The 26,725-nt window shown below is 37.4% G+C and overlaps 1 protein-coding gene across 2 annotated transcripts in view; it reads right to left on the bottom strand.

The window, feature by feature from the left end:
* Sli (slit guidance ligand) overlaps window positions 1-26,725 on the bottom strand; it is a 297,794-nt gene that overhangs the window by 3,123 nt on the left and 267,946 nt on the right. For both annotated transcript variants that reach the window (XM_070673816.1, XM_070673818.1), the window contains exons 2-29: window positions 23,926-23,997; window positions 23,552-23,695; window positions 17,678-17,749; window positions 17,298-17,369; window positions 16,906-17,119; window positions 16,479-16,642; window positions 16,213-16,284; window positions 16,054-16,125; window positions 15,894-15,965; window positions 15,465-15,608; window positions 15,148-15,311; window positions 11,860-12,010; window positions 9,957-10,103; window positions 9,047-9,118; window positions 8,885-8,956; window positions 8,427-8,590; window positions 7,826-8,027; window positions 7,679-7,750; window positions 7,522-7,593; window positions 7,017-7,088; window positions 6,777-6,940; window positions 5,971-6,190; window positions 4,225-4,534; window positions 2,336-2,549; window positions 1,707-2,168; window positions 646-846; window positions 394-543; window positions 92-231 (exon numbers count right to left, since the gene is read on the bottom strand). In XM_070673816.1, coding sequence (XP_070529917.1) covers window positions 92-231; window positions 394-543; window positions 646-846; window positions 1,707-2,168; window positions 2,336-2,549; window positions 4,225-4,534; window positions 5,971-6,190; window positions 6,777-6,940; window positions 7,017-7,088; window positions 7,522-7,593; window positions 7,679-7,750; window positions 7,826-8,027; window positions 8,427-8,590; window positions 8,885-8,956; window positions 9,047-9,118; window positions 9,957-10,103; window positions 11,860-12,010; window positions 15,148-15,311; window positions 15,465-15,608; window positions 15,894-15,965; window positions 16,054-16,125; window positions 16,213-16,284; window positions 16,479-16,642; window positions 16,906-17,119; window positions 17,298-17,369; window positions 17,678-17,749; window positions 23,552-23,695; window positions 23,926-23,997 — 4,147 coding nt within the window. The remainder of the gene's footprint in view (window positions 1-91; window positions 232-393; window positions 544-645; window positions 847-1,706; window positions 2,169-2,335; window positions 2,550-4,224; window positions 4,535-5,970; window positions 6,191-6,776; window positions 6,941-7,016; window positions 7,089-7,521; window positions 7,594-7,678; window positions 7,751-7,825; window positions 8,028-8,426; window positions 8,591-8,884; window positions 8,957-9,046; window positions 9,119-9,956; window positions 10,104-11,859; window positions 12,011-15,147; window positions 15,312-15,464; window positions 15,609-15,893; window positions 15,966-16,053; window positions 16,126-16,212; window positions 16,285-16,478; window positions 16,643-16,905; window positions 17,120-17,297; window positions 17,370-17,677; window positions 17,750-23,551; window positions 23,696-23,925; window positions 23,998-26,725) is intronic.

Genomic DNA, 26,725 nt, shown 5'->3' with positions numbered 1-26,725 from the left:
TAAATTGCCGGTCGCAACTTGTATACAACAGAATGAACATAATGCTTTGCAGGAAACTAGATTATTTGCCAGTTTCAATCGTTTTATATACCTTGCGCCGCTTTGTCTTTCGCGGTAAGCAGCAGGAATTGCCGCAACTTCCCCAACATTTAGCAAGCTTCACAGGTCGTCGACTTCGACATCCGTTTTCGCTATAATACTCCCTGGTGTGCTCCTTGCGACATGTCGGTGCTGCAATATATTAATATTAATCTTTTTATTAAAAATGCTCAGAAAAACAAGTAAAATATTATAAAATAAATCGACATATTTATATGCCACAATAAATAGTGCATATAAATTATTAATACATATTTCTACATATAAGAATAATGTTAAAAAAGAATGAATTACCTTTCTCGCAGTATCGTCCTTGCCAACCAGTTTGGCATCGACAAGAATAACCATTTCCGTACGGAGATGGTATGCATTGAGATCCTTTTTTGCATTCATGTCCGATACATGCATGAGAAGGCACCAGTCCAGTTACTGACATGACAACGTCTACATTTGATACATATAATTTTTTTTAATTAAAATTATTATACTTTAAACATATTGAGACTAAGTTATCATTGATTGAATAAATAACGGATATTGACGCACCGGAATGTTCACGAGGTATGTGCTCTTGTGGCATGGACTCCTCGTTACTGCCACTATTGTTAATTCCCTCGGCTTCAACGATATCTCTCGCTTCGTCGGCCTCTTCCTCGCTAGCAGCACATCCAGGAGTAACGCGATGCATCTTTGCGGCATTGCTGAAGTCTACCAACTTATGATTGATCCACATCTCGGAGATGCAGCCTGAGATAAAGCAAGAAAACTTTTAATGGATCTGGCGAGAAAGAAACTTTTGTTCTATTCTATATTAAGAGTGGTGGCATGAGAATGTGTACCGAACGTTACAATGTAATTGAGTAAAGGGCGTAAGCGGTCCGAGCGTATATTCACGCTTATATGTATAAGATCTCATAAGAGGCGTTACGCGCAATTTCAGTCGATTGACGTCGACAAAACAATTTCACTGTTAAGATAGCTCTCCTATTTTACAATACAGAATGCTCGGATATAAATTACGAGTATGCGTTACGATGCAGTCCGATCACGAGTTTCCGTGTGTCGTATTGTTGCAAAACTTTTCAAATCTAATTTCTCTCGGTTACATACCATGCTACATATTATTTCATACACTATATGCAAACGTAGTAAATCAGTATTGCGCCGGGGGACATCAAAAATGTAACCGAATATTAAATGAGGTCTCCGCAAGTTGCAAATTTGCCGCTGATATTCCGAGTTTGCGACAACTATCGTTTCCCAGAGGAGCCGCAGAGTATCGGTGTTGGAACTAGCAGTGGTGGAAAGCACAAATCATCCGTGCAATCTTTGAAATTTTCAACCGAATGGTTTTATTTAATTATAACATTATTATGGCAGCCGTTATAATTAAGTAAATATAATTTGAAGTTAATAATTACCCCAAAAACTTATATTTTAAAATAACTAACTTAGATAAAAGTACGAATATTTGTACTGTCCTATTTTTGTGCCGCGGTACAATGTAATTTTTATAACTTTGTCAATGATTTATTAAAACCATGAAGATGATACAAGAATGTTAATGAATCTTAACGATATGTCTGGGTGTCGTGAGAGAAACTTACCTTGGAAGCTCGTAATGTTTCTAAGGTGAAACTCGGTAAATGCGACTTTAGCAACTTCCGGCGCTACGCCACCAACAAACATCGGCGTCATAAGTTTGAGATATTCCTTCGGACCTTCGTTAATGATGCTTCTAGCGGATCCTCGGTCGACTCTCATTGTGAAATTTTTCTTAATCGCCAGAAGCTCTGCCATGTGAGGTTTACCGTCGGCCACCATCTCGTAGCTGTACATCGTCGAGGTAGGATAATTACCCACGTCATATGAAACCCTGACCCGCCCATTAAACAGCTCGACGGCGATGTGCCCGTCACTTTGCCCGTCATAGAGAAGAACCCCGTTTTCCTGCGTGGTCGTGAATATGATGGTCACATTTGCCTCGGGCCTCGTGCGTAGCGGTTCTAGCTCGACCAGCGAGCTATTGTCCACGAAGCTCAGACTCGTCAGGTACTCGCATCGTTTTCCTGAAATTATAAGTAGTATTAAATTAGTTTATCCTTAAAAGTATCATCGATAAGAGATAATAAGACATTCTTAAACCTTGAAATATAAAATTACGACGTGTCTTCAAATAATTACTAGAAATTTTTCACAGAAGACAATTAATTTTTCAAAGTTTTATCTTACTTACCGGTATAGCCGGGATGGCACTGGCAAAGATAGTCCGCGGCGGAGGCAGGAGCAGGCTGAAAGCAGGCACCATGCTGACAGTCGTGGTGGGCACACGGACTTGTTTGTGGATACAGCATGGCTGTCGAAGGTGCAGCCTCGCAGTATCTCCCTGTATACTCCGCCGCGCACTTACACTCGTAATTGTTTATGCCGTCAATGCAAGTAGCACCGTTCTGTAAAGCAAACAAATTACAATTAATCCAATTAAAATATAAGAAATTTTTTAAGACGTCCATATTACATAAAATAAAAGGCGAAAATGAAGATAAACTGAATAATCTCGATATCAATGCTTTTCTAATCTAGTCATCTAATTAGTGTCAGCCAGGAAGTTTACGGATAAGATAGGAACGCGCACAAACTCTGGATGCAACTAACTAGCAGAGGGTTACAAATCATCGGACGGCCCGCCAGTTTCACATGCCTGGTCTAGAGTCTCAAACTAAAGGCCATGTATTCTCGAGCTTAAGTCACATATGTGCAATAATATATCCCTCCTGCAAGTCACACGTGCTAATCTTATCAATGGTTGGTCTAAAATTTTGCTCGAACCAATAAAAGCAATTCAGAATATATTGCGTAACGTTATAAAACATAATTTAAGCGCGTGAATTATTAACGCTATTATAATTAAAACAATTCAAATGTAACTTTACAAGGCTTTTAAATTAATTAACGTATTAAATGCATTGCAAATTGTTAGAGTTAAATTATTTCAAGTTATTTTAACGACTTATACGGCCATAATCAATATGTGGAAATGAAAGATTTACAGAAAGACAGTCTCTCTGGGTCAATTCCGCTCCATTCATGGAAGCTTAGAAAGCTCGGAATGTGATATACTATCGTGGCTTTAGAGTCAGTACCACAAAGCCGAAAACTCCACACGAGCTTTCTGTACTCCACGCAAACACTCAAATGAAATTTGGCCGACGTTATAATACCGGCGAAGAAGAATCTTCGCGTAAAATTTCATACGCCAACTTTGCTTCTGGGTCGTAGCTCTTCGCGACTATAAAGTTTCCTCTTCTCGAGAGATCATATCTGCCTGAGTTGGAGGTTCTATTTAAGAGTCGATAGTCAAATAAAAGTTTGGATCTCATGCAAGTCAAGTTATGTCGCTGAGTTTGAGTTTTCATGTTGATATTGTACTAAATTAAATCGATACCACTTTAAGTGATTCATCCGAGAAATACTTTCTAAAATATAAAACGCACAGGTATATTAGATCGTTAAATCAGTCGGTGAATGTAATGCACACGCGATTCATAAGTAAAAATATTAAAATATATTATTAAAATTAGGACATTCAAAAACGAGAAAACGTGCTTCATTGCAATTGCTATGAATGTAAAAAGAGACTGTTAATGCGGTAGCTAGAAATTAATTGCGTTTGTCGCAACGGCAAGTGATATGAGAAAATAAATTTCTATGATATGATGTAAATGAAACAGATATCATCGGCCTCATGTAGATAGGTGTGCCTATGCACGCGATTTCTACACTAACTGCGTAATTACTTATTTTAATGAATTTTACACTCGACAAACCCGTAGATGTTTTTCTTATAAATACTAGTGCACATAATTTTAAAAGCATATTATGAAAATCCTTATCGAGATGCAAAAGTTATTATAAAGATCTTAAATTTGCTTACAATTTGTGGAAAAAAGAAAGAGAATATACAAAAGTATTGCTAAAAAATGTAATTCTTCACTACATCGTAACAACTGTTAATTATGCTTGATAGTTTAGATAGCTTTGATGTTAAAAAAAATAGTTTATTTGATCGATGTGCTTGCGATCAATAGATCACAAAGTAGCTAATGAAAAACGTCACGCACGTACCTGGCACATATGATCGACACAGTCATCCAAGTTTGTGGAACAATTGAGGCCGGAGAAGCCGATTGGGCATTCGCAGCTGTAGTGGGTCTTGTGGTCGACGCATCGGCCTCCATTCTCGCAGGGGTCGTGATCCTTTGTGCAAAAGGGTATCTTCTCCTCGCAGTATTCTCCCATGAATCCTGGGGTGCAGTCGCATCGATAGGCTTGTACGAGGTCAACACAGGTTGCGTTGTTAGCGCACCTGTTGTTGGCACAGTCGTCGACGTTGCTCTCACATCGAAGTCCCTTGTACCCGGGGGCGCAGTCGCAACTGTCACACACCGACTGAACGTCAATCGAGACATTGAGCCCGACATGCGATCACGGTAAATCCGTCAAAAATATTCTACTGCGAGCAATAAACTGCCGATACTAATTTTTTTTTTTCTTTTTTTTTTACACGTTTAACATATCGAACTTGATTAATTTAATGCTTTTACTATGAGAGTAGAGTTTCGTTAAATATTTAAGTCAGCACTAGTTAAAAAAAAAAAAAAAAAAAAAAAATAATTAAGAATATATAATATGCACGTGCAACTCTATTATTTAATTGAATTGCTACTTTAGAATAATAATAATTTAAAAAATGCATTATTATCGTTTATAGTGCTTAAGCAGTAAAGATAACTTTCATATAAAATTTCCTGTTAGAAGTACATAAATTTTTAACGATTATGCTTGCATCAATCTGACGTGCATGTGCTTGGTGCAAATAACCAAAGCATAAGTTAGGCTTTTCAATTTTTCGATAATTGCAACAGCTTTTCTGCTACGTGCAGGTTTCTAACAGCACCGTCGGCAGTTTATAGCTTGCAGTCATCACTCCTCGGGGCTCACGTGCAGAGGGTCCCGTTTATTACGCGTGTTGAAAGCTAAAATTTGACAAACGTTCTGATTGTGTTCCATTTCAGGCATCACTTTAAGCAGGTCGGTGCGTCGGAATTATTAAAATAGGGATAATTTTTATATTAAGTCTCCGTAATTTACTATCAAATTCAAGCTTAGAAATACAACGTTCTATTTATCTATACAAAAGCATATTCTCCATCGTGCATTTTTGCATTTACCCCGATATTTCAAGTAAACGAAAGCATCTCAAAAAAACTACTTGGTACACGTGGAATAATTTTGATAACGTGCAAATTCTATTAATATACTATCTACCATTATTATGACATATCAATACTTTTTTATTTTAAAATCACATAACTATTTATACAATTAATATATACATATATATTTTTATCACTTAATGTCAATGTTAAAATTTTTACTTTTAATAAATTCGAGATTATTGCCTTAAGAATATAAATATTTATATAGCTTTACACACAAAAGAATTCATATTAATATATGTGTTACAATTTACCACACTATTATCTATTTATCGTAATTTTTTTTCGTAAGACAATAATATCAAATCAACGTAATTTAAAACAAGCTTGCTCAAATTATGCATTTAATTATGGACTTGTAAATATATGTATTTTGTAAAAAAAATCTGTAAAAATTTGAATACGAGACTCAGATAACAAAAAAAAAAAAAAAAAAGAAACCAAGTCGTAAAAAAAGAGAAAAGAAATTTTGTCTAAATAAGATATGATACGATGCTGTCGCAAACGTTCTACGGGTTCCACTGAACGAGCAACTCTAAAGTCATCCCGACGAGCTACTATTCTGATCAAAATCGTCGCGTTTAGTAAGTACCTAAATCTTCCTTCCTCCAGTACTTTGCAAGTTCCGGAGTTCCTGCAAGGATTTCCATAGCACGCGTCAATTTTATGCTGACACCGGTCCCCGTGATATCCTGGCGTGCACTTGCAACGGAACTGCCGGTCCGGAAGCGCCTCGCAAAATCCTCCGTTCTCGCATGGCGAGGTGTAACACAGGTCGCACTTGGCCAAGACTTCGGCTGGCTGCTGCTTGGCTGCGCGGAAGAAAGGTCTACGATTAATGAGCAATTTTAGTACCCTACCGTGATGTTGGGCTAAAAAACCACGAACTAAACAGACTGCATCGCGCTGTACTACGAAAAATCAAAAACACCGTCACGTGCGACAACCAGTATGCGATTACGGATCAGTAATGGCCAAGCAACCGAAGAAGTTCTTTCTCTTACTTCTTACAGAAAGCAATGAACTGTGCCGTAACTAAACGCCGTTAAAAAAAAAAAAAAAAAAAAAAAAATAATAATAAAAAGTATTATACTCTTTAACTCTAACAAAAGATTGATGATTAATGGTCCGTTTTACAGCAAAGTAGTTATCAGACGGAATAATGATCCGTGTTCCCAATTTTAATAATATTAAATAATTTATTGAGCAGTAATAACAAATGTTAATAAATATCTGAGCAAGAAAGGTAATTGCGAATATATTACCATAACCGGTTTTATGAGTCGATAAAACATTGCTGCTGCACAACTCGTGAATAACAATTAATTTACTTAACAGCAGATAAAGTTTCTTGACCATTCTGTCCGTAATCGAGATATTTACTTATGAAATATTTACTTTTGCATTGAAAGGCACTAGCCGGTGTTGTCAAGAGCAATTTGTCTCTCATCGCAGGAGGTTCCATGCACCTAGCTATGCCAGGCTCCACGTAATCTTTCTTCACCCATTCAGCCAACCACCGCATGCTGCAATCGCAGTAAAGCGGGTTGGACCCTAGGGCACTGTAAACATCATGATCGATAAATGGCTGATATCGAAAATCGCGTGCGTGTGATTTACGAACAGAGTAATACTCACAGATGTGTTATAGACTTGAGATCCTCGAAGGCCCCCTCTGGGATGACCGATATGTCATTGCCATGTAACGAACTGAGAAGAATAATGAAGTTATAACGTATAAATTTATCGAAAAAGTTTCAAATCTTGTTATTTTATTAGGTTAAAAAGAGCACTCAAATATTGGTTAAGAATTTACTATTTTCTGCCAATTAACGTTATAAAGTTATACTTTAATAAATTTTATTTGCGATTAATAATTTATTACGTTAAAATTCCAATTAAATATTTAAATTAATATAAAAATTTGATTTACTGTTTAATGTGACATATATTATTTTCGTTTGATTCATTTAATAATTGTAATAAATTAATTAAACAACTTTAGTTTAACAGCGTGACATATTAAATGTCTAACAACCGTGTGAATAGCACACAAAAGCATGGAACAAATTTTTTTGCACATACGTAAAAAGGACACGTCACGATGACAATGCTAATCGAGTATTTGTACACATGAACTCACATTATTCGCAGGTTCTTCAATCCCGCGAGAGCATTTCGTTGCACGCACTGCAGCTTGTTGTAACTGATGATTCTGCAAAAAAGAATATGTCGTTACATTAACGGTTTAGCGGGTCTTCTGACTCTTCTCGAGACAACGGAATAAACGTTAGACTTACAGATGTGACAGTTTTGTTAGATTTCTGAACGTATCATTAGACAGCATTCCGATCTGGTTGTTGCTTAGATCCCTGAAAACGAAGCCGTTGTTAAACACAAAAGCACATTAAAAGATATACGGTAAGATGCACGCGTGTTTTATTTACAGTCTAGTGAGAATCCTCAGGTGGTTCAGTCTCTCTGGCTGGATCGTCTTGATGTCGTTCACGTCCAAATACAGCTCGGTGGTTTCCGGTGGAATCCCGCGTGGAATCTCCGTAAGCTGAGACCTCGAACATCTCACCACCGAACCCGCGCAATTACATTGAGGCGGGCAGTAATCGTCGCCTAGGCAACCCACGCTGTCGTCTGATGGGCATAAAATAGTTGGTGGATCGTTAACAGGATTTGCAATTCAGATTGCGAATATTATCAAAGTGAATGAAGAGCAGCGAAAGTAACTTATTTATTTTTGCAACGTTTTTTTTTTTTTTTTTTTTTTTTTGCAACGCAGACGACATGTAAATTGAGGGCACGAAACACGTTGTTTGTTATATTCAGATTTAATTCACATGTTATATTGATTTCGATTGTGTATGCATGCGAATCAGTTTGCGTGAAAAGCTCTTGTCAATTTTATAGAATGTTTCTATTTTGGATTCATAGCGCTCAACCGCAAAGCACAATAATACAAATTGCGAGAGTAAGATAAATCTATAGGTGCTACAGGTGACCAAAATTAATAGTACAATAGTATATTAAACTCACTGTTGCATTTGAATTCGTGGTGCGGAATATCCTTAATGATGGCATCCTTTAATCGCGGTGGATCGTGACAACGACCAGTGATTCCTGCTATATCTCGTTTCCTCAGCCACCCGGCGAACCACGCGAGATAGCAGTTGCATGATAAGGGGTTACTTTGCATGTTGCTGTAGATACCGAAAAATATATCAAACGATACAGTTACCCATAAGGAGACAGTAACACGAAAATTATACTCAAATTATAAAAGATAATATATGTAATTATTTTCAAGCTATAACAACGTAAGTTAAAAAAATAAAAAAGTTTAATTGTTTAAATATTTTACAAAAAGTAATAAAGAATAAAAAATATATATTTAAAAATATATATGTATAAATTTATAAAAAATTTATATAAAATATTTTCATAATTGAAATCGCTAATTTATCTTGTATTTAGTTCGTCATTCGTAAACTTACATGGAGCGTATATGCGGCATTCCGTCGAACGATCCCGGCATAACGCATGTAATAGAATTACCATGGAGATTCCTACGCAAAATAAATTACACGAGTAATTGTTTACCGCACGATAGCTTTTTATCAATGCTGCAAAGTATGTTTGCCCAACGAGGTACTTACAGGGTTTTAAGGCTCGGTAGGCCGGAGAACATCTTGTTGTGCACTTCTCGCAGCCTATTCTCGGACAAAAGCCTGTGAAAAGAAAGCTCGTCATATCGTGAAACGAAGCGTACAACGAAATAGAAAGAGATTGAGAGCTAAGTTGCGTCGCGTTACAATTTGCCGTCACTTTTTACGAGTCGATAAATATTGTTCTTCGAGGCAGCGTGCGCACAGACGTTATGAACATCAATGCGAAAGCACATTTTGAACGTGGTACCACATGGGACAATCGTTTTTATAATCTATAAATTTCTGACTCAACGTTTAAAATCATTGCTCGGCTTCGACGTACTTTTAAAGTAGAGCTCTTAACTATAAAGAATTTATGATCTCTATCATGTATTGAAGTATAAGTCGCAGATAATAGAAATTGCAAGTATCACCAGTTCAGTTTTTGTATCTCGTTTAATTTACTATTATCGTTTAATATGTTTTAAAAATAATTATTAATAGTAACAGTTATGTAAATATTTTTTATAAATTATATTTTTAGTAATTAGAATATTTAAATCAGATTTAATTTACAATTAATTTTGGTATTCTACGACATGCAAAAAAAAAAAAAAAACTAACCCCACACCGTTCAAGTTTCTGACGAAGAATCGCCGATATTGTTTTAATAATTGTCTTGGAAGACAATACGGCTTTCGAAAATTCTCCGAGAGATTGTTTAAAGTTGAAAATATCGACTAGAAGGCTGCGCGCAAGGAAAACAATTCTGACGTTACACAGCGATATTTCTAAAACGGCTTCTATTATGCCAGCAAAGGCAAAGTTTTCCGGAAAGACAACGATGACAATGTCTCAAAGAAGTGAGTCGTGCTATGCCAGGAAAGCGGTATAATTCGGAAGTTACATTGTGACTTACAGGTCAGTGAGGTTGTGAGCCCCTTGAAAGGCAGACGCCTCGATGCGAGAGATTTTATTTTTCCTGAGATCCAGATGCTGGAGCTCCGGCAGCTTCTCAAAAAGGCCATCCGCTTTGATCTTGTCCAGTTCATTGTTGCTCAACAATCTGTTACGAAAACGTGGAAAGGGATACATGTAGAAGAAAATCATGACTGCCGTGCAGTCGGAACATGCATGCACGTTCGTGATATGTATGGCTAGTTTGTTACTCGACAACATAAAAAAAAAAAAAAAAAAAAAAAGTAAAATTGGTACTTTCCGTTCGTTACTTCATCACTTGTTTTCGACTACCCGCCAAGCAATTTATTCGCTACCGCGTTATAACAATGCGCCGTTCAATAAATTTTGCGAATTGCGCGCCAGAATAACTCTCGCGCAGAAATTGGTACGTTGTAGAACGTTCATACGATATATCGAGCAATAGTGTAACTTGCAGTTGATTGTTTTGCTTCGTTCGTAATTAATACGTTCTAACGTTCGAATAAAACTATTAACTTGGAATTTATCGGGCAACAAAAATACAATTTTTGAAACAAACATGTTTCTGTATAAAATAAAATGATAAATTGATGTAGCAGTTATTTAAAAAGTCATCAGTTTATTTTAAAATATGACATTTTTTTAGATTTAAAGAAAAAAATAATTTGTCTGTAAAAAAAAAAAAAAAAAAAAAGGAGCAAATTTTACATTCATACTTGTAGTATATACTAACATAAAATACAAATGCAAAATACAAATAAAATAAAGTATATGTATAAACTTTTCTGTAAAAACTAGTATATTGATTATTAAACAATATCAAGAAATTCATTTTTTTCATAAAGCAACGATCCGTAGAACGGATCGAACGTGTAATTTACTGCGAATAATGGTCCAATCTTCGTTGTACCTTTTCTATTGCACTTTATGATTTAATCAGGTGATTATCTGGTTCAACGATCGAATTAATATTCGAATGAAGCGACGAGAATTCTCTACAGACTAATGATATTCATCCTAACCACTCGTCTGGACCGTTTCGACCGATGGATTGGCTCGTCCGATATTCAATAATTTGAAATGAACATTTTCTCATAAAAAAGTAATAATGATCTAAAAAGAGTTACTTGGCTAAGTGTTACACATTAGAGTGCATCAAAATGTAAAATAAACCATAAACGTAACTCATTATAAAATTATGTCTGTTTGTAATAGACACATAACGTCATTATTTAGACGAGTAAATGGTTTCACAACTTGCAAACATTATTATTGACAGTGTAATGTATAATTATTACCCATTATTCACTAAAAGTTCCCTCGTTATATCTTTAATTATGGAAGGCAGCAACGCTTGGCAGAGTAAACTTCATTGTTTAATATCTGAATATTGAAAACTTTAAATATTTTGATGGAAACGTTTTTCTTATTTTAGATCAACCAGCTACCTCTTCATCAACGCAATGTCACACAGTATTTTGGGAAGTACTAAAAATGTTCGCGGTGCAAGCGCGTTCAGCATGACAAACATAACTACATGAAATATATTGCGGATGCTGCTGCATCCTGCATGACATAAATTGAGTTTGCCTTTAGTTTTCTCATTTTGCACGCCCACGTATGCTCGCTTAGCGATATAACGACAAGTGAAATATTGTTAGACGAAGCTCTTTAACGAAAAATACGTCTTTTAGCTGTTCAATTTTTCCGTTGCTCACTTGCTCATTTACTTCCCAGCTACGAAAAAATTTACAGAGTTTATCCCAACAAGATTTTTCAATAGCATCGATGAATTAGTGTCGGAATTAACACCGCGCTTTCCATCTTTCTGGATTTCACGCGTGACGGTTTAACACGCCATTAAAAAAAAGAATAATACTTACAAAGTAGACGTGTAAAGCGGCAAGTCTTTCGGTATCGCAGTTAGTCTCTTGCTGGAGCAATCGACCGTTGCTCCATTGCATGTGCATGGCGCGGGGCAAGCGCCTGGCAAAATGCACTCACCGGCCCTTTTTGTTAACAGTTCCTCGTCACCTGCGGACAAAATTTTCGAATAGAATCAAATTTTAATTATTGCGCCTGAGCAACACTTCCGCACTCAATCAGGAGTATGCTCCGAGACATACGACTAGAATAACATCTACACGCCGTGCGTAGAGTAGTCGTGTTCAATCATAATAAATAAATGCTGCGTTTCTTCGTGAAAATTATATATCAGTTAAATGTAATTATATGGTAAACGTAATGATGATGGCGATGATGTCGATTCATTAACGATAAATTTTGATAATGAACAGTGTAATTAATGACATCGTTAAACGAAACCACCCGTACGCGTGATGCCGTATGTAACTTGCACGTTAATCGAGTGTTTAACGTCGTGCGTTAGTGTTGAGGGCTAAATATGTTTATGTATGAGTGCGGCTACGGCAGAAATGATTTATCATCGTATTATACACCACATTACAAATTGCCGGGTGTGATGTACGCATACGTAATTATATCGACGATACGCATTGCAACATGTATAATGTCGGTTAGCATCCCGCATAGCGGGCTGCATTTTCTCGACGATGGTCGACATACACAATAGAGGTTTTTATTCGTCGAACATTGAGATTAAAGAAAAGATAACGGAAAAATTAAACATTGCGTCGTCGAGAGCTAACCTTTTTTCTCTTTCCTGACGTAAATACGTGCGCATTTAATTCTTCCTTTATCACCGTATGCTTTCACAAATGAATAAAGCTGAATATTAAAAGCTGTTACTGATAACATCAATTGAAAGAAAAATATTATTTTCTGTTAAAAAATTTAACGAATAAAAAATGAAAAACGAATATCCCACAGAACTGTAACGCTTTTATGCAATATTTATATTTTATATAAATGTAAAATTGACAACAAAGTTTTTCTCAAGATAAATAATATAACGAAAAAAGAGAGAAAAAAAAAAAGTAAATTTACCCGTTCTATAAACAAAGTTAAAATTGATCGATCACTCTTCGTTGTCTCTTTTCTTCCATCTTTCGCCTCGCCAATACTCTTATGTACTCGAATGGAAGTGCTGCTTAAAGAGCAACATTTGTTTCCTTCTACGGAAACTAGGAGAGAAGCACTCTCTTCCTAATTCTCGCGAAATCCTTCGTAATGCAGAAGCAAGGGTATCGTGTAAATTTTTGCCGTGACCGGGGGTATAAGTTGCGAAAGTTGTCCACGAGTTTAACGCTCGCGACGTAAGTTCCTGTTTGCTAAACTACATGTAACAGTTATGCATTTATCGCGATATATGTGCACGTATGCGTTACCAAAATGTTTATTTTTCTTTGCACTGAAATGAGTTTCGTGAACACATGTGGGATAAATCGCAAGAAGTGAATATTGCATTTCTTTTTCAGTGGATTAACTTTATTCGTGCTACCAGCATATGCAACATGTACGTGCAACCTGTTTCTTATTTCTTCTCAGAGCACGTACGAGTCATTATAGATATTGCTTAGAGTGCATATTGTTAAAATAAATATCCCGTCTTTAACAATGTTAAAATATATTTTACAATGTTATAATAATTAATAATTAAAAGAAAATTTGTTTTTAATTTATAGATTAATAAGCGTAAAACAGTCAAAAACATCTTTTTTATTACATAAAACCTGCTTGTGCTACTATTTGCTATTCAAGATGTTAACAAGCAAGATGTTACGCGGTTTTGCTAGGTTTTTGCACCTCACCTCTATACAACGGCACGTACACGTATAATATACAGTAGTATATACGTTTTTCAGAATAGTGTGGTATACAAGGAGAGTGCAACCGGATGAAACTTGAGGCTACATAAAGGAAGGTTTAGAGACTTCTGGCATTATTCTCAAACGGATACGACAAACACGAATCGCTCCGCGACAAAAAAATCTGTCATAAAAGATGCAGTCTATGGAGAAAACATTTATATGCTTGTAATAAATTTCTTTAGAATTACGGAGTTGTAAAAACAGAAAACACAACGACCCTACGATTAAAATAACGGAGACATAGAGTTTTTATAATTTTGCAAATTGCATATTAAAATTAACGAATTGGGATTTAATAATCACGTTATAAATACATTAGTTGTATAAAGCTCGATAAATTGATTTTTCTATAAATGTAAAATTAAGAGATAAATCCCGCACGTCGATAAAAAAGGAATAAAATGAAAAAAATGCACATTCTTTTAAATACGATTCCTATATCAATTGTCTTTATGCTGCTTCGTTTCGGCAAATAATTATCATTATGCGAGCACAAACGAGTTTTGCAAGCTTGTCTGCAAATATACATAATAACGTCGGCTGACATTAATGCACACCGGGAGGTATTACGGTTGGCAAGATACATTCATCGGCAATTACAAGCGCCCGGCAAAGTGACCAGCGTTTATCTTACCGTATGAGAGCATCTATATGATCGTCTGGTCACCTGTTCCGGACGCGTCGACAAGAACGAATAAGAATCGAGATAGAGAGAAAGGAAAAGACGTACGTGTCTGGATATGTGATGCAAGAAGTATTGGAAGTAACGGAAACGATGGTGAGTGATTTCACATGAGTGAAAATGGAAACCGTAGATATGGTACGTCGTATGCCATTACGTGTGATTGATAATAAAGTGACACGATCGATCAATTTCAATGGCTTGACATTGGCTTTCGATATATCCTTTTTTAACGAAAGAACGAATATTAATACATAAATGGTAATGTAATCCGATTTCCATTTCTACTTATTCGCTTTCTCTTCCTTTTCATATAAGGTAAGTACTGGTATTGATATCGAACGCTTCAAAAGTCGAGGCAGATGAAGCAAATGATACGTATAATGATAAGACAGATGATAAAACGTTATTTCTCCATATTGATGCAAGGGTATATGATTAATTTATTCACACATATATATATATATATATATATATATATATATATATGTATATATATATATATATGAATATGAATGTAAATACATGTATGATAATACGAAGATTTGAAGATGTGAAATGTAAATACAATGCAGAGAATAATAGGGGTCTATTTACATTCATCGTGCAATATATCTTCCGCCACATAAACTACCGACCTGTATTACCCTGCCGAAGTGTTAAGAAGAGATATACCGGAAAAGTCGAATTGTGCTTACCCTTACATTTGAACTTGTCGTCCCGCATTGAATCGATCTTCCGTTTCTGTGCTCTTTTTGGCGTTTCACATTTAGCACCGGATGTCTCTATAGGATGCGCATGAAGATACGCGCTCAGCCAGCGTAGATTGCAATCGCAGATAAACGGATTCCTCGCTAAATGTCTGCGAAAAAAAAAATCGGATTATTGACTGGTAATACTTTAAATAAAGTTTAAATATTTCCGATAATTATTTCCATAACAGACAAAAACTTTTTTACACATTCGCTCAAAGTAAAAAAATATTGATAAGATTATTTGTATTAATAATACAAACAGCGTTTTAATGCTCCGCAGGTTGGCAAAAGTTCCATTGGCTAACGAACGTATATTGTTGTCGTACAAAGACAGCAAAGTGAGACTGGTTAAGTCTTTGAACAAGTCTGTTCGTATGCATGATATCTCATTGGCATTCAGTAACCTGAAACAATAAGTTTCGCCATAATTTCCAACAGTTGCCTCGTTGCAATGCTTCTCAGGAAAGCGAGAACAATACGTGAAGCTATGAATAAAAACATTTTCTTCAGTGGTTCTAATATGAATTATTAATTTTTGCCTTCTTGAAGTCGACCTTGCATCATGCAATAAAAAACTACACTTATTTTAATTTATTAGCTTTAATAAGATTGACTTTTCACGTAACTATTCATTTTAGGTTTTAATTTTATTTGTCGAAATATTGGCTTCCTTTTCGTTTATTACTTACAATAGCTGCAGATTTGTTAAGCCTTGAAAAAGACCAGCTGGAAGTTCAGTAATTTTATTGCCGTATAGAACTCTGTAAAAAAATTAATTTGTAAATGTCATTGTCGTTAAATATAAAAATGTTATTAAAACTAAATCAATGGAAGGAAAAGAATGCATACAAAGATTCCAGAGATTTCAATCCGTGGAAAGCATCCGCTGCTACCTTTTTTATCTGGTTGTTACTCAGGTCACTAGAAATGAAAAATCGGAAACAAAAGTATTAAATTTGATTAACGTGTGTATATTCTATAAAACAAGTCAGTCGTGAATGTACTCACATTCTTCGCAGTTTTCTATATGGTGAAAAAGCCTTGGGTGGAATTTCCGTAATGCCATTTTGTTCCAGCCGCCTGCAGGCATTTACGGAAAAAATAAATTACATAAATAAGTTATCTGCATATTTATGTTAATTGTCGCTTCAGTATTTTAAAAAGTAACACATAACTCAATCAATTTATTTTATCGATAATACTCGCGAACAAAAAGTATATCTCAAATAAAAAATAGATACATAATGCGCGAACATGTATCGAGTTTTACTTACAATTCAGTGGTATCTTCGGGAAGGTGGGTTGGCACTTTCGTCAAGGAGTTCTCTCTGCAATCGACGATCCCATCAGCGCATTTACAAGGATGCGGGCACTGGGGCTCAGCGCTGCATTCCGAGCCCGTTCTCTCAACTAAGCCTGAACACTTGAACTCGTGTTCCTGCAAATAAAAAGTTTAAAAGTCGTATTAAGCACGATCTAAATTAATTGAAATTTTAATATTAATTAACTTAACGATCATAGAAATGTTCTATACAAAATTTATTTCTCATGTTCGATATTTTTCATTGTTCAATTAACAATTAAAATAATAAAAGTTTCTTTTTAATTTAAATAGCTATACTATGTGCATACACGCATATTAGATTTTACGTAGATTTTACAAATCGGAATTCAATAATAACTTTTTTAAATCAGACTCACTTGTAGGTCGGCGAGATTACGATCTTTGAGGTGAGCCGGAGATGCACATCGTGTATGTTGCCCTAGGCGAGGATAAGTCCTCAAATGACGCGATAACCATGCTAAATGGCAATCGCAAGCTAGAGCGTTATCTGCAAGCTTCAAAGTTCGCAAGTGCGACAAGCCGGTCAACATCTCCTTACCAAGCGTTATAAGCTTGTTATTGTTCAGCATTCTAAAATTAAATGATTGACTTAGCATATTCATATATCTAATAATTTTTAAAACATAAAATAACACTCATAAATAATTTGTAACATTTAATTATTTAATAATTTAATTATTTAAATTATGCTATTATTAACTTAACAATAACTACATAATATCAAAATTTATTGAATTTGTATACTTACAATATTTCTAAATCTTTCAATTCTCGTATTGAAGCCTCGTCCACGCAGGTTAACACATTGTTGTCAAGTAATCTAAAAAAAAAAAAAAAAAAGAGGTAAATTTTATAATTTTCTAAATAAAATATTTAATTTTTATTAATTAGTTATTTTAATGAAATAATTGTATAACAGATATAAATCATGGATTTAAATCATAAACGTTCAATCGTTTTATCTAAAATTTTATCAGAGCTTTATCTGTAAGGTGAGTAGAGTTGTCATATGTAAAACATCTTGAGCATAGTTTATAATGGGCTACTAGACTGTGACTAAATGGCCTCGAGAGAGATTGTTACGGAACAATCTGTCTTTGTGGCAAGCACATCCGATAAGATACTTACAAATGTCTGAGAGCGGACACTCCTCTAAGAGTCTTTGGTCCTATAGTGGCAATCTGATTGTGGCTAAGATCTCTGTAAAATAGAATGCAATAGTTTATCTATTTGTGAATAACATAAATTTAATTCTACTACGTAAAACGTTAAAATATTAAAAAGACGTACTCGTAAATGTAAAAAAAAAAAAATTAAATTTTTATTAAGTTTAAATAACAAATATTAAGTAGTATTTATCTTACAATTAATATTATTTAAAAATATATCATTAGTTGACCATACGATATTCATGAATCCGATTTCTCCGTTTATGACGCGTGAATAAATCCAATTAAATTTTTATTTATATTCAAAGAATTTTATACATTAAAGTTGATCAGCGTCGCGTTCAATGGAATCGCGTTAACTCACGACTGTCCATTGACCTTTTAGCTCTTATATTCTTAAAGCCAGATGACCACGCTCACGCATCATCGGTGCAACACTCGCTCGTTCCACTTTATTGCGGCTGTAGTCGCGAGTTCGTTCTACATTTTCGATCAATTATTCAAGAGCGTCGAATGCCGCGACAAGTGCCTTCTCAGCTTCGCGTTCGCGATTATCCTCCAGAAAGTTATCGCTCGTGCGTGTGACCGCTTACACGTGCATCGGACCCGTCACGTGAGTAGCTATAGACTTTGCAAGTATTCCTCATCGTGGTCGGAATCGTTATCCATATAACGAGTGAGCAATCGTGCCGATGAATGAGACAATCGTCGATGCGCCAATATAATAAAAAAAAAAATTGTTTACCGTATAAATGTAATTAATTTTTTTTCTGAATAATAGGTAAAGTTATATTAATAATACATATACGCATCAAAATATTAATGACGTTGATTATCCTATCCGTCTTTTTCGCACGGAAATATTCGCTATATAATGAAATACGTTAATAAAAGAGAGGGTTGGCAAATAATTGAATCATCTTCCATTGATATGGAGAGACACTTTTGAACGATCGAGGGTTAAACAAATGACGCGGTTGGAACCCTTCGAAAAGTACGGACGTAGTGAAACCTCGAAACCTCTTCTCGAGGTCTGAGTTAACCAGAGGCTCGTGATGATAGGTTGGGGTCTCGGAATACGGCTTGCCATTGACCAGCCATTGGCTTGGAACTCGCAATCTATAATTATGTTCGCGAGGAAACGCGAGGGGAATTGTGGTGGGCGAAAGAAAAACAACAAAAACGCCAAGCGGAGAACGAGGTAGGGAGAGCAGGGAGAAAGAGAGAAAGACGACGATGGATGTAAGGTGAGAGTGCGAGACTGGGAGATTGAACTCCCAGTTCGCTCGAGCCAATTCAGAAAGTAATTACCGAATTTCGACGCGCGGCCACCGGTCTGCACCGAACGCACAAAGGAAACTCGCGTTATTCGCGTTCGAGTTAGTCGGCGCGAAATATTATTGTCCCCGCAGAGTTTGATCGCGCCATCGAATAAACGTTTGTCATACGCCGCGCAATAAAAGTTCATCTCTCTGGAGTACGTCCGTGGAACTATGGAACGAATTAAAAACGGCTTTGTAACTATCGATTATTGATCAGAAATTTCATGCTTGACACCGTTCCTATTTAGTATTTGTCGGATATATTCTTCAAAATTATTTCAAGAAAAATAATTGCATCTGCCAATAAATTCAGATATATTCTGTTCTATAATTTAGTAAGCTGAAAGAAAGTAACGAGAAACGCATACAAGAAATATGAGAATGAATATGCTGGAATCGAATACTTTCACCTACAGAAATATGGGATATTAAATTCCCACTGTGCGCTTGATCCAATCGCGAAGAGCAATCTCCGAATTTCCAAGTCCGGATACAAGAGAAATATACTAAAGTTGAGCTCAAAATATTTCTCATTATTTCAAACGACTGATTAAAAAAAACTCATTGAATTTACGTGCAGAAAAGAAATTTAATTAAATGTAAACGCGCGATAACGAAAATAATATAATGTGTAAAATTAATCAAATAACAGACAAAACTAATATAAAATTATAAAATTAATAAGGCATTTAGCATCGCACGTAAAAAATTTACAAAAATCAATTTTTCGAATAAGCTCTCGGGGCACGATGTCGTCATTCATCATTTCATTATCAGTTCATGAAATAATTCAGGTCATAGATTAGACGATAATGAGGCTGTGCAATGATCAACAGAGAAGCATATCGAGCTCTTGCTTTATGTCCTTTTCAAAGTGTATGTAAGTCGAGGGACCTGGGAAATTTCTCTACTCCCTCGAGCCACCAATCCAGAAAGCAATTACCGAATTTCGACGTGGCCGCGTCCGCGCGAAACTAACAAAAGGACTTGGTCCTCGCCTCTCGCGAGCAGTCCGTTCAATTTCGAATGTTGCCGGCGTCGCTAACTGTGTTACCGCGATAAGAACGGGACGAAACGAGATCGGACGTATCGTCTGTCTTTGGAAATCCGGTTTGCGCCTTGCGATCTTTCTCGTGTCGCAGTCAATGACACAATCGTGCCGCCGCAAGGGATTGTGAAATTTCAGGAAGAGCAGTCGACCCTAGGACGCTGAAAATTGCATCTCTGGAGGACGACCGCGCATTCTTCGGGCGCACGGTTCAGGACGTTACGCAGGAACATTCGTAACAATGCTCCTGCGTATGCGCTAAAATGGTTTTAATAGCTTCCACAACGAGACCCCCTACGCTAGGATTCCTGGCATTTTCCGCTTAACATACTTGCGACACGAGTTGGAAAACTACGGCTGTCTGAAAACTTTGCGCGTTTTCGAGTAGACATTCTACCGTGTAACCACCTCTCCAGCGTCCGTAAAATTTGTTGGAAACTAATTTTCTTGACCAAAAAATGAAGATGTAAAACAATACGTCAGAGTCACATTAGACGAATATATGAAAATGTTAAGCAAAATTTGTCGACGTCCGAAAATCGCCGTGGCCTCCTCGCGGTTCTCGAATTTTGTCTCCCTAAATCATTCGCGTTCGGTTCGTTTCGGCGAACGTTTGTTCCGGTTATTATCAGCTTAAAGCGTACGGCGGACAAATACTGCGAGCATCGTAAAATACCGGCTTACACATTGCTGTCCTCTGTATCGCGTTACAAGCGCCGCAATACGGCCGCACGGACTGATACTAATCAACGAAGTGTCCGCGCCCCTTTCCATTGTGTCAAACCATTTATTACCACGTAGGTTTCATCCTCTTACCGTGCCTTTCTACGTTTGCGCGATGAGTTAATCATACGTTACGTTCACCGCGACTTGCCCACATCCCCGGCATGCCCGCGTCGAAATTACGAGACGAGCACATAATTAAGTCCACGTAGCTTTTACCTGTGTGTTAAGGAGAACCTAATTAATCACCCGTTCACTTATCGCTCAATTATCAAACCCATGGTCTTGTTTTTGCGATTGACGATAATTTTCTTTCTGAATCACGTTTAGTCGAGAATTAATTTAGCTGCATATACATACATATATACGAAAAAATATACATATAAATGGATTTATGCAATAAACTATTATACGCAGCAAGTTTTATTGTAATTTTACGAAAAAGAGAAAATTAAGTATTGCGAAGAAAAACGTACTAACTTTGAAATATAATACTATTTTGATCTTCCGTTAGCTCGGTCGAGTAAAGAACGAAATTCAACATCTGATATCTTATCAAAGAGAGAGAAGAGTTTTGTTACTCACAATCAAAAGACAGGAAGATCTGATTTAATATATAATATAAAGAGAAACATCTTCGGACGAAACTAGAATAAGCTGCCGCTGGAAACGCGAGTTTCCGAGAGTTTCGAAACAGCGGCCGGCATAGCGGTGCGCGGCGAATATTAGCATCTTCCACTTGGCGATTTTAACACTGGTTTATCCGCGTTGGATGAAGGATTATCGCGCATCCGAACGCCGTGAGAATCTTACCGTAAGGTCGCAACATAATACGTCCCTTTGTAAGGTGGCTGATCCAGGCCTTATCGTCGGAAACTGTAGGCTGTGCCTCAGCGAAGCCTTGAGACGGGAAGTTTCGAGTCCCGTCCATCTTGCCCACTTTGCAGGATGATAGATGGACGATCTCTCCTCCTCCTCCTCCGCCTTCTCCGCTTTCTCCTTTTTTTGCCCCCTTTTCTTTTTTGCTTTTTACCTCTCCCTTTTTGTCTCTCTTTTTCTACCTCGGCTCTCTCTTTGGATCTCGCCATCCTGTCATCTCCGACGCGAGTAGGAGACTCCGTGGGCTTTTCGACCGCGCAACTGGCAGCTGCCGGGAACACCAGAAACCTCCGAACGGAAACGGTTCGTGCCCGCTCGATCGCGATAACAGCCGCGATATCGCCGCTCGTCAGGCTGGCCTGTCTCTATTTTGTTTTTTCTCTACAGCCGTGGTAGCCGCGTCGTGCCGCGTTTTTGATTGAGATTCCGGATCGAAAAGAATGTTACGGCGCGCATTCGGAGGAAAAGCAACGAGCGAACGGACGGACGAGGCGGAACGGGCGTAATCACGGGATCGGAATTTCTTATGACATCAAGGTGGTTCTTCTCGTTAGCGAGAGGCGAATCGTATGTCGGGATACAGAGAAAGCCAGTCATGTCACTGAGAAGACGTCGTTTCGCTCTCGACGGATAGCTTATGGATGAGCATAATTTGTATATACGAAACAGACCGCGACAGGGGCTACGTGTTCTTTCGGTATTATCGCTTTTTGAAATCGCACAGCTGTGGTCAACAAGTATTCGATATTCAGAAATATCTTTAATAAATTGGCAAATAAAACCGGCCAGCAGTCGATTAAAAATCGTAGTAACTTTTTTGATCGGTAATTATTTCTCGGTATTCATTAAGGTACCCATCAATACAGAATTTACTTTCAATTTAGAAATATCGGCTGGTCACGTAAAATAGAATATACTTTGATGATTCGCGTGCAAAAGGCAAAAGCGAGTTTCGGAGCATTAGCGTTGCATCGAACGATCGCCTTTAAAAAGCTAAAGCCTGGGGTGAAAAGTCGCGTATGCAGTAGCGCGTATATTCGATCGAGAAGTCTCGCGTGGCAGGTTACACAAGCCTCCGTCTTGCGTTGCCCCTCTTGCAGTACATACGTACATACGGTAGATATGTAGGCCGTCGTCTGAAAAGTTTATACGATATAAACCCCACCCCCTCCCCCTGTTGTCGCGCTTGACACAATGATGAGGAAAAACGAGAGAGAGAGAGAGAGAGAGAAGGAGGGAGAGATGGAGGGTAAAAGGTAGAGACGGATGTCGAGATCGCAATATATATATGTGCGTATTATGCGTGTCTGGAATCTGGCATTCGGACTGATCTCACGTGTAATTATTCTCCCGAGATTCCGTTTACCGAGAAGCAGCTCGCAATCCCCTCGCGTGCAAAATACTAGGCGCGGATGTTACTACGATATTGCAAACTTTCATGACGTTGTAGACTGGTTGCAACATCGCTCGTACCTCGCAATGTTGCTGCGCCATTTACTCGAGTACGTTATGTACCGTATACCGCTGACAGATCGCATAAATCCCGGAACATAATACGCTCACGGCTCTTAACGAATTCTGTTCTTATAATACGCGTCGATATCTCGCGGCGGCGATGGAATACTTCAAATTCACAATATTGCCACAATCACGCAATCACGTCAAACCTGTTGGCAAGACGCTAATGCGTAGCGTTAACGATCACGAATGTCAGTAGATATTTATCCGTGATGGAGGATTACGTAAATGAAATCCGATTGTCGATAAATCTATTTAGAACTGTGTACTTCGTTTCAACGTTCTCCGATTTGTAATTTCGTAAGGATTATTCGCACGGTTTTACATTCCATTGTATACTCACAAGCGTTTTAAGTTCATCATATTGCTGAAGAGAAGATCAGGCAAGTGGCGTATTTGATTGTTGTTCAGCCGTAATTTTTCCACTGCCACCAAATCTTGGAAAGCCCCTCTTTCGATAGTATGTATTTGGTTATTTGATAGCAATCTGTAAAACGTATAGATACCCCAATGATACATAGACACATAAAACAAATAATCAATAAAAAAGAAAATTAAATTGAAAATAATAATTTGAAAATTGCATATAGCAAAAATCATACGCAAATGCATTTATAAAAAAAAAATTAATAATTAACGTATTTTAATTAATCAATGTTCATTATTCATTATAAAATTCATTGCTTGACTATAAAAGGTAATTAAAAATATACTTACAAAACGTGAAGTGTCGCCATGTCTTCAAAATCTGTTTTAAATATGACCGATACATTATTTCCTTGAAGATCTCTGTAACAAAGAGAAAAAAAAACAAAGTTAATATTTCAGTTATTACCAATTAATAACGAGCTAGAAAAGCTAAATATCTAAACGTTTTTCGCCGCGTACTAGTCTACTGCGCGTTCTGACCTAGCTAACGCACGTTCGCCTGCCGAATTCATCGGGCCAGCTGGGTCCCGCGCCCGCCGTTTGCGTCATGTAGACTTGCAGCATGATGGGCACCGGACGATGTAAACACACGCACGTGCTCACGGCGCGTGGCGGCCGGCTCCGCCGGCGAACTCGGCATTCGAGCGCGCGTTAGCATAGGTAACACGGCGAAAAAATATATCGTAATGTTTAGACATTGGCTAGATCGTCACTAAATATCAAAAACTTTTTAACAAATTATGGCTGCTACCGAGCTAGTCACTAGTTCAAAAATATATATTAAATTTACGCGATCTAACCACCAGCTGCAAAATTAGAATAACTAGATGAATTTCCATTCGGGTGGAAACCCATATACCTTGTCGATAAGTTTAAATATTTTTATAAAAAAAATTTTTTTTTTTTTTTTTACACCACAAAGATTGGCATACAACTCTATCGACTCAGAGAACTTAATCCAATACCCGCTCTTGATGGAATAAAAGCTAAACAATAGTACTACGAAGCATGAAGCGAGAATGACGAGCACGCGGTATCGCCGTTCTGCCAATAAAGGGTTATACTACTGCGTTACGAGGAAGCGTGAATTTACTCTTCATGTCGAAAAAGGAGAAGACTGTGAAGTAGCCGTCAAACACAGCCGTACGCCAAGCGTCTGCCTCCCTCGGGGAAGTTATTAAGGCCTTATTAAATTGGTTCCTTTTCCCGTGGAAACTTTTTACCTGACAAAAAGCTCGGGGTAAGAGCGAGTAACAAAGTCAGCCTACGAGCGCTTTCTCCTCTCCCAGCGCGGATTTCTCCTTTCTGGTCCGACGACCGGCGTAAATTATTCCCTCGTTTTCGTCTACTGACGTGTAATTCTCCACCGACGACAAAATGACGAAGCTATATTTCCGGAATCTCCGCGTCTTGTACGTGGAATTTAATGCTTGTACGGTCGGTTATACGTGACGGGAAATTTTCTTTCTTTTAGAGAAACTTCTTTTAATGTAATGTTACAAAAATATATTATTCTATTTCTAAATACTACATAATTTTTAGGATCTGTCATAATAATAAATACCTTTTTAATTAAATTAATTTTAATTGTTAATGTGTAATTTGAGAAGTTTTTTCCTCAGCTATATCAAGAAAAATAAGTTTAATAACAGTAGAAAAATCACTCCCGCTGAGTTAGTTGCGAGCTAGTTAATTATACTACCCCACGGTAATGACTATGAATACTTCCCGCTAACTCTATTAAGATATTAAGCGCCCTCCTTAATACGTTGCAGGTAATATCTAATTACGATTCATTATACTTGAAGGAAGCTGAAAATACCTCCCGCGGGAGGAGCATAGCCAATCGCATTATGGAATCGAGGCCCATCGAACCTCGACGCATAATCCACTTTATCGGCGATTCGATTAATTCTCGACGGGATAAAACGGTGACGGGTACCCAGCGTCTAACGAGAGCTTTAGGAGCTGGCTAACGAACGATGTCACTTTTCCTGTTATCGTTGTCACTACTTCCCATGGTTCTTTTGTGGAACGAGAGCGATGAATGTCATTATGACGAACAAACACTGTCATCGTTAGAACAGCATTGTCATAATTTAGTTTCCGTTTTTATATTATATAAACATAAAGAATTAAAATTGCTTTTATTGTTTGAAATAGGCATTACAAAACTCAAAATTTTGATTTATAAAAAAAAAATCTAATTTGCATCGCTATCGTTTCACATAATAACGCGAGATTATTTTTCTTATCTCTCACAGCAATCAAATGCGAGCGCGAATTCAAATCGCGGTGCTCTTTCCTCGTTATTACCGCAATTATTTAAAGTCGTCGACGGCATCTTCTATGGCAAAATATCGCAGTTTTCCGAATTAACCGCAAGTATCTATTTTCGTATTTATGTGACAATAATCATTTAAAATTAATGTGCGTAATTAAAGCTGAATATAATTTAAAAAAATTATTTATTGAGATGAAAATAAATATCGATGCATTTATGCTATTTAAATTGTCATCAACTCGATTTGATCTCTACAATGACGCCTGTCGGAAGTCCAGCAACATCTTAGAAGGCGCAATTTTCATTTCCCACTTTTGCCAGGCAGCTCACGTAGCGGCTAACAAAATTACATCTCGCGTCGCCAGCCGAGACATCTGCTAAATACGTTTTCCATGAGTTTATCACGAAGGTGGGCGCAGAAAGAACGCGAGATGAGAAAAAGGGTACTTGTCGATAGTAAATCTGATGGGACGACGGTGAGAATCTGAGGGAACAGACGGGGGCAGTCAGGGTGTGACGGGCTTGGTAGACAACGTCCAAGAATAAGGTGTTGGTAGCGCGTGTCTATATTTGAGTTGTGGCGGGATGAGAAGACGGGGGATGGAGGGTAGGCCGCTGGCAGATGTAATCAAAGTTTGCAGACAACCACCCTGAACGAGAGCCTTCGCGAGGTACACCAGGGGCAGGAACCCGGGGATGCCGCCGCGCGAGATCGGCCGGATATCCGGTCGTATCTCACACGCGCCACGGTGTGTCGATACGCCTGCTTAATGTCGTAGAAATGTCTCCGGCGAAGATAAGGAG

This window comes from Cardiocondyla obscurior, linkage group LG02 (assembly GCF_019399895.1).
Source record: "Cardiocondyla obscurior isolate alpha-2009 linkage group LG02, Cobs3.1, whole genome shotgun sequence".
Taxonomy (NCBI): Eukaryota; Metazoa; Arthropoda; class Insecta; order Hymenoptera; family Formicidae; genus Cardiocondyla; species Cardiocondyla obscurior.
Note: the sequence above shows the minus strand (reverse complement) of the source record. Positions and strands in the feature narration are given on the sequence as shown.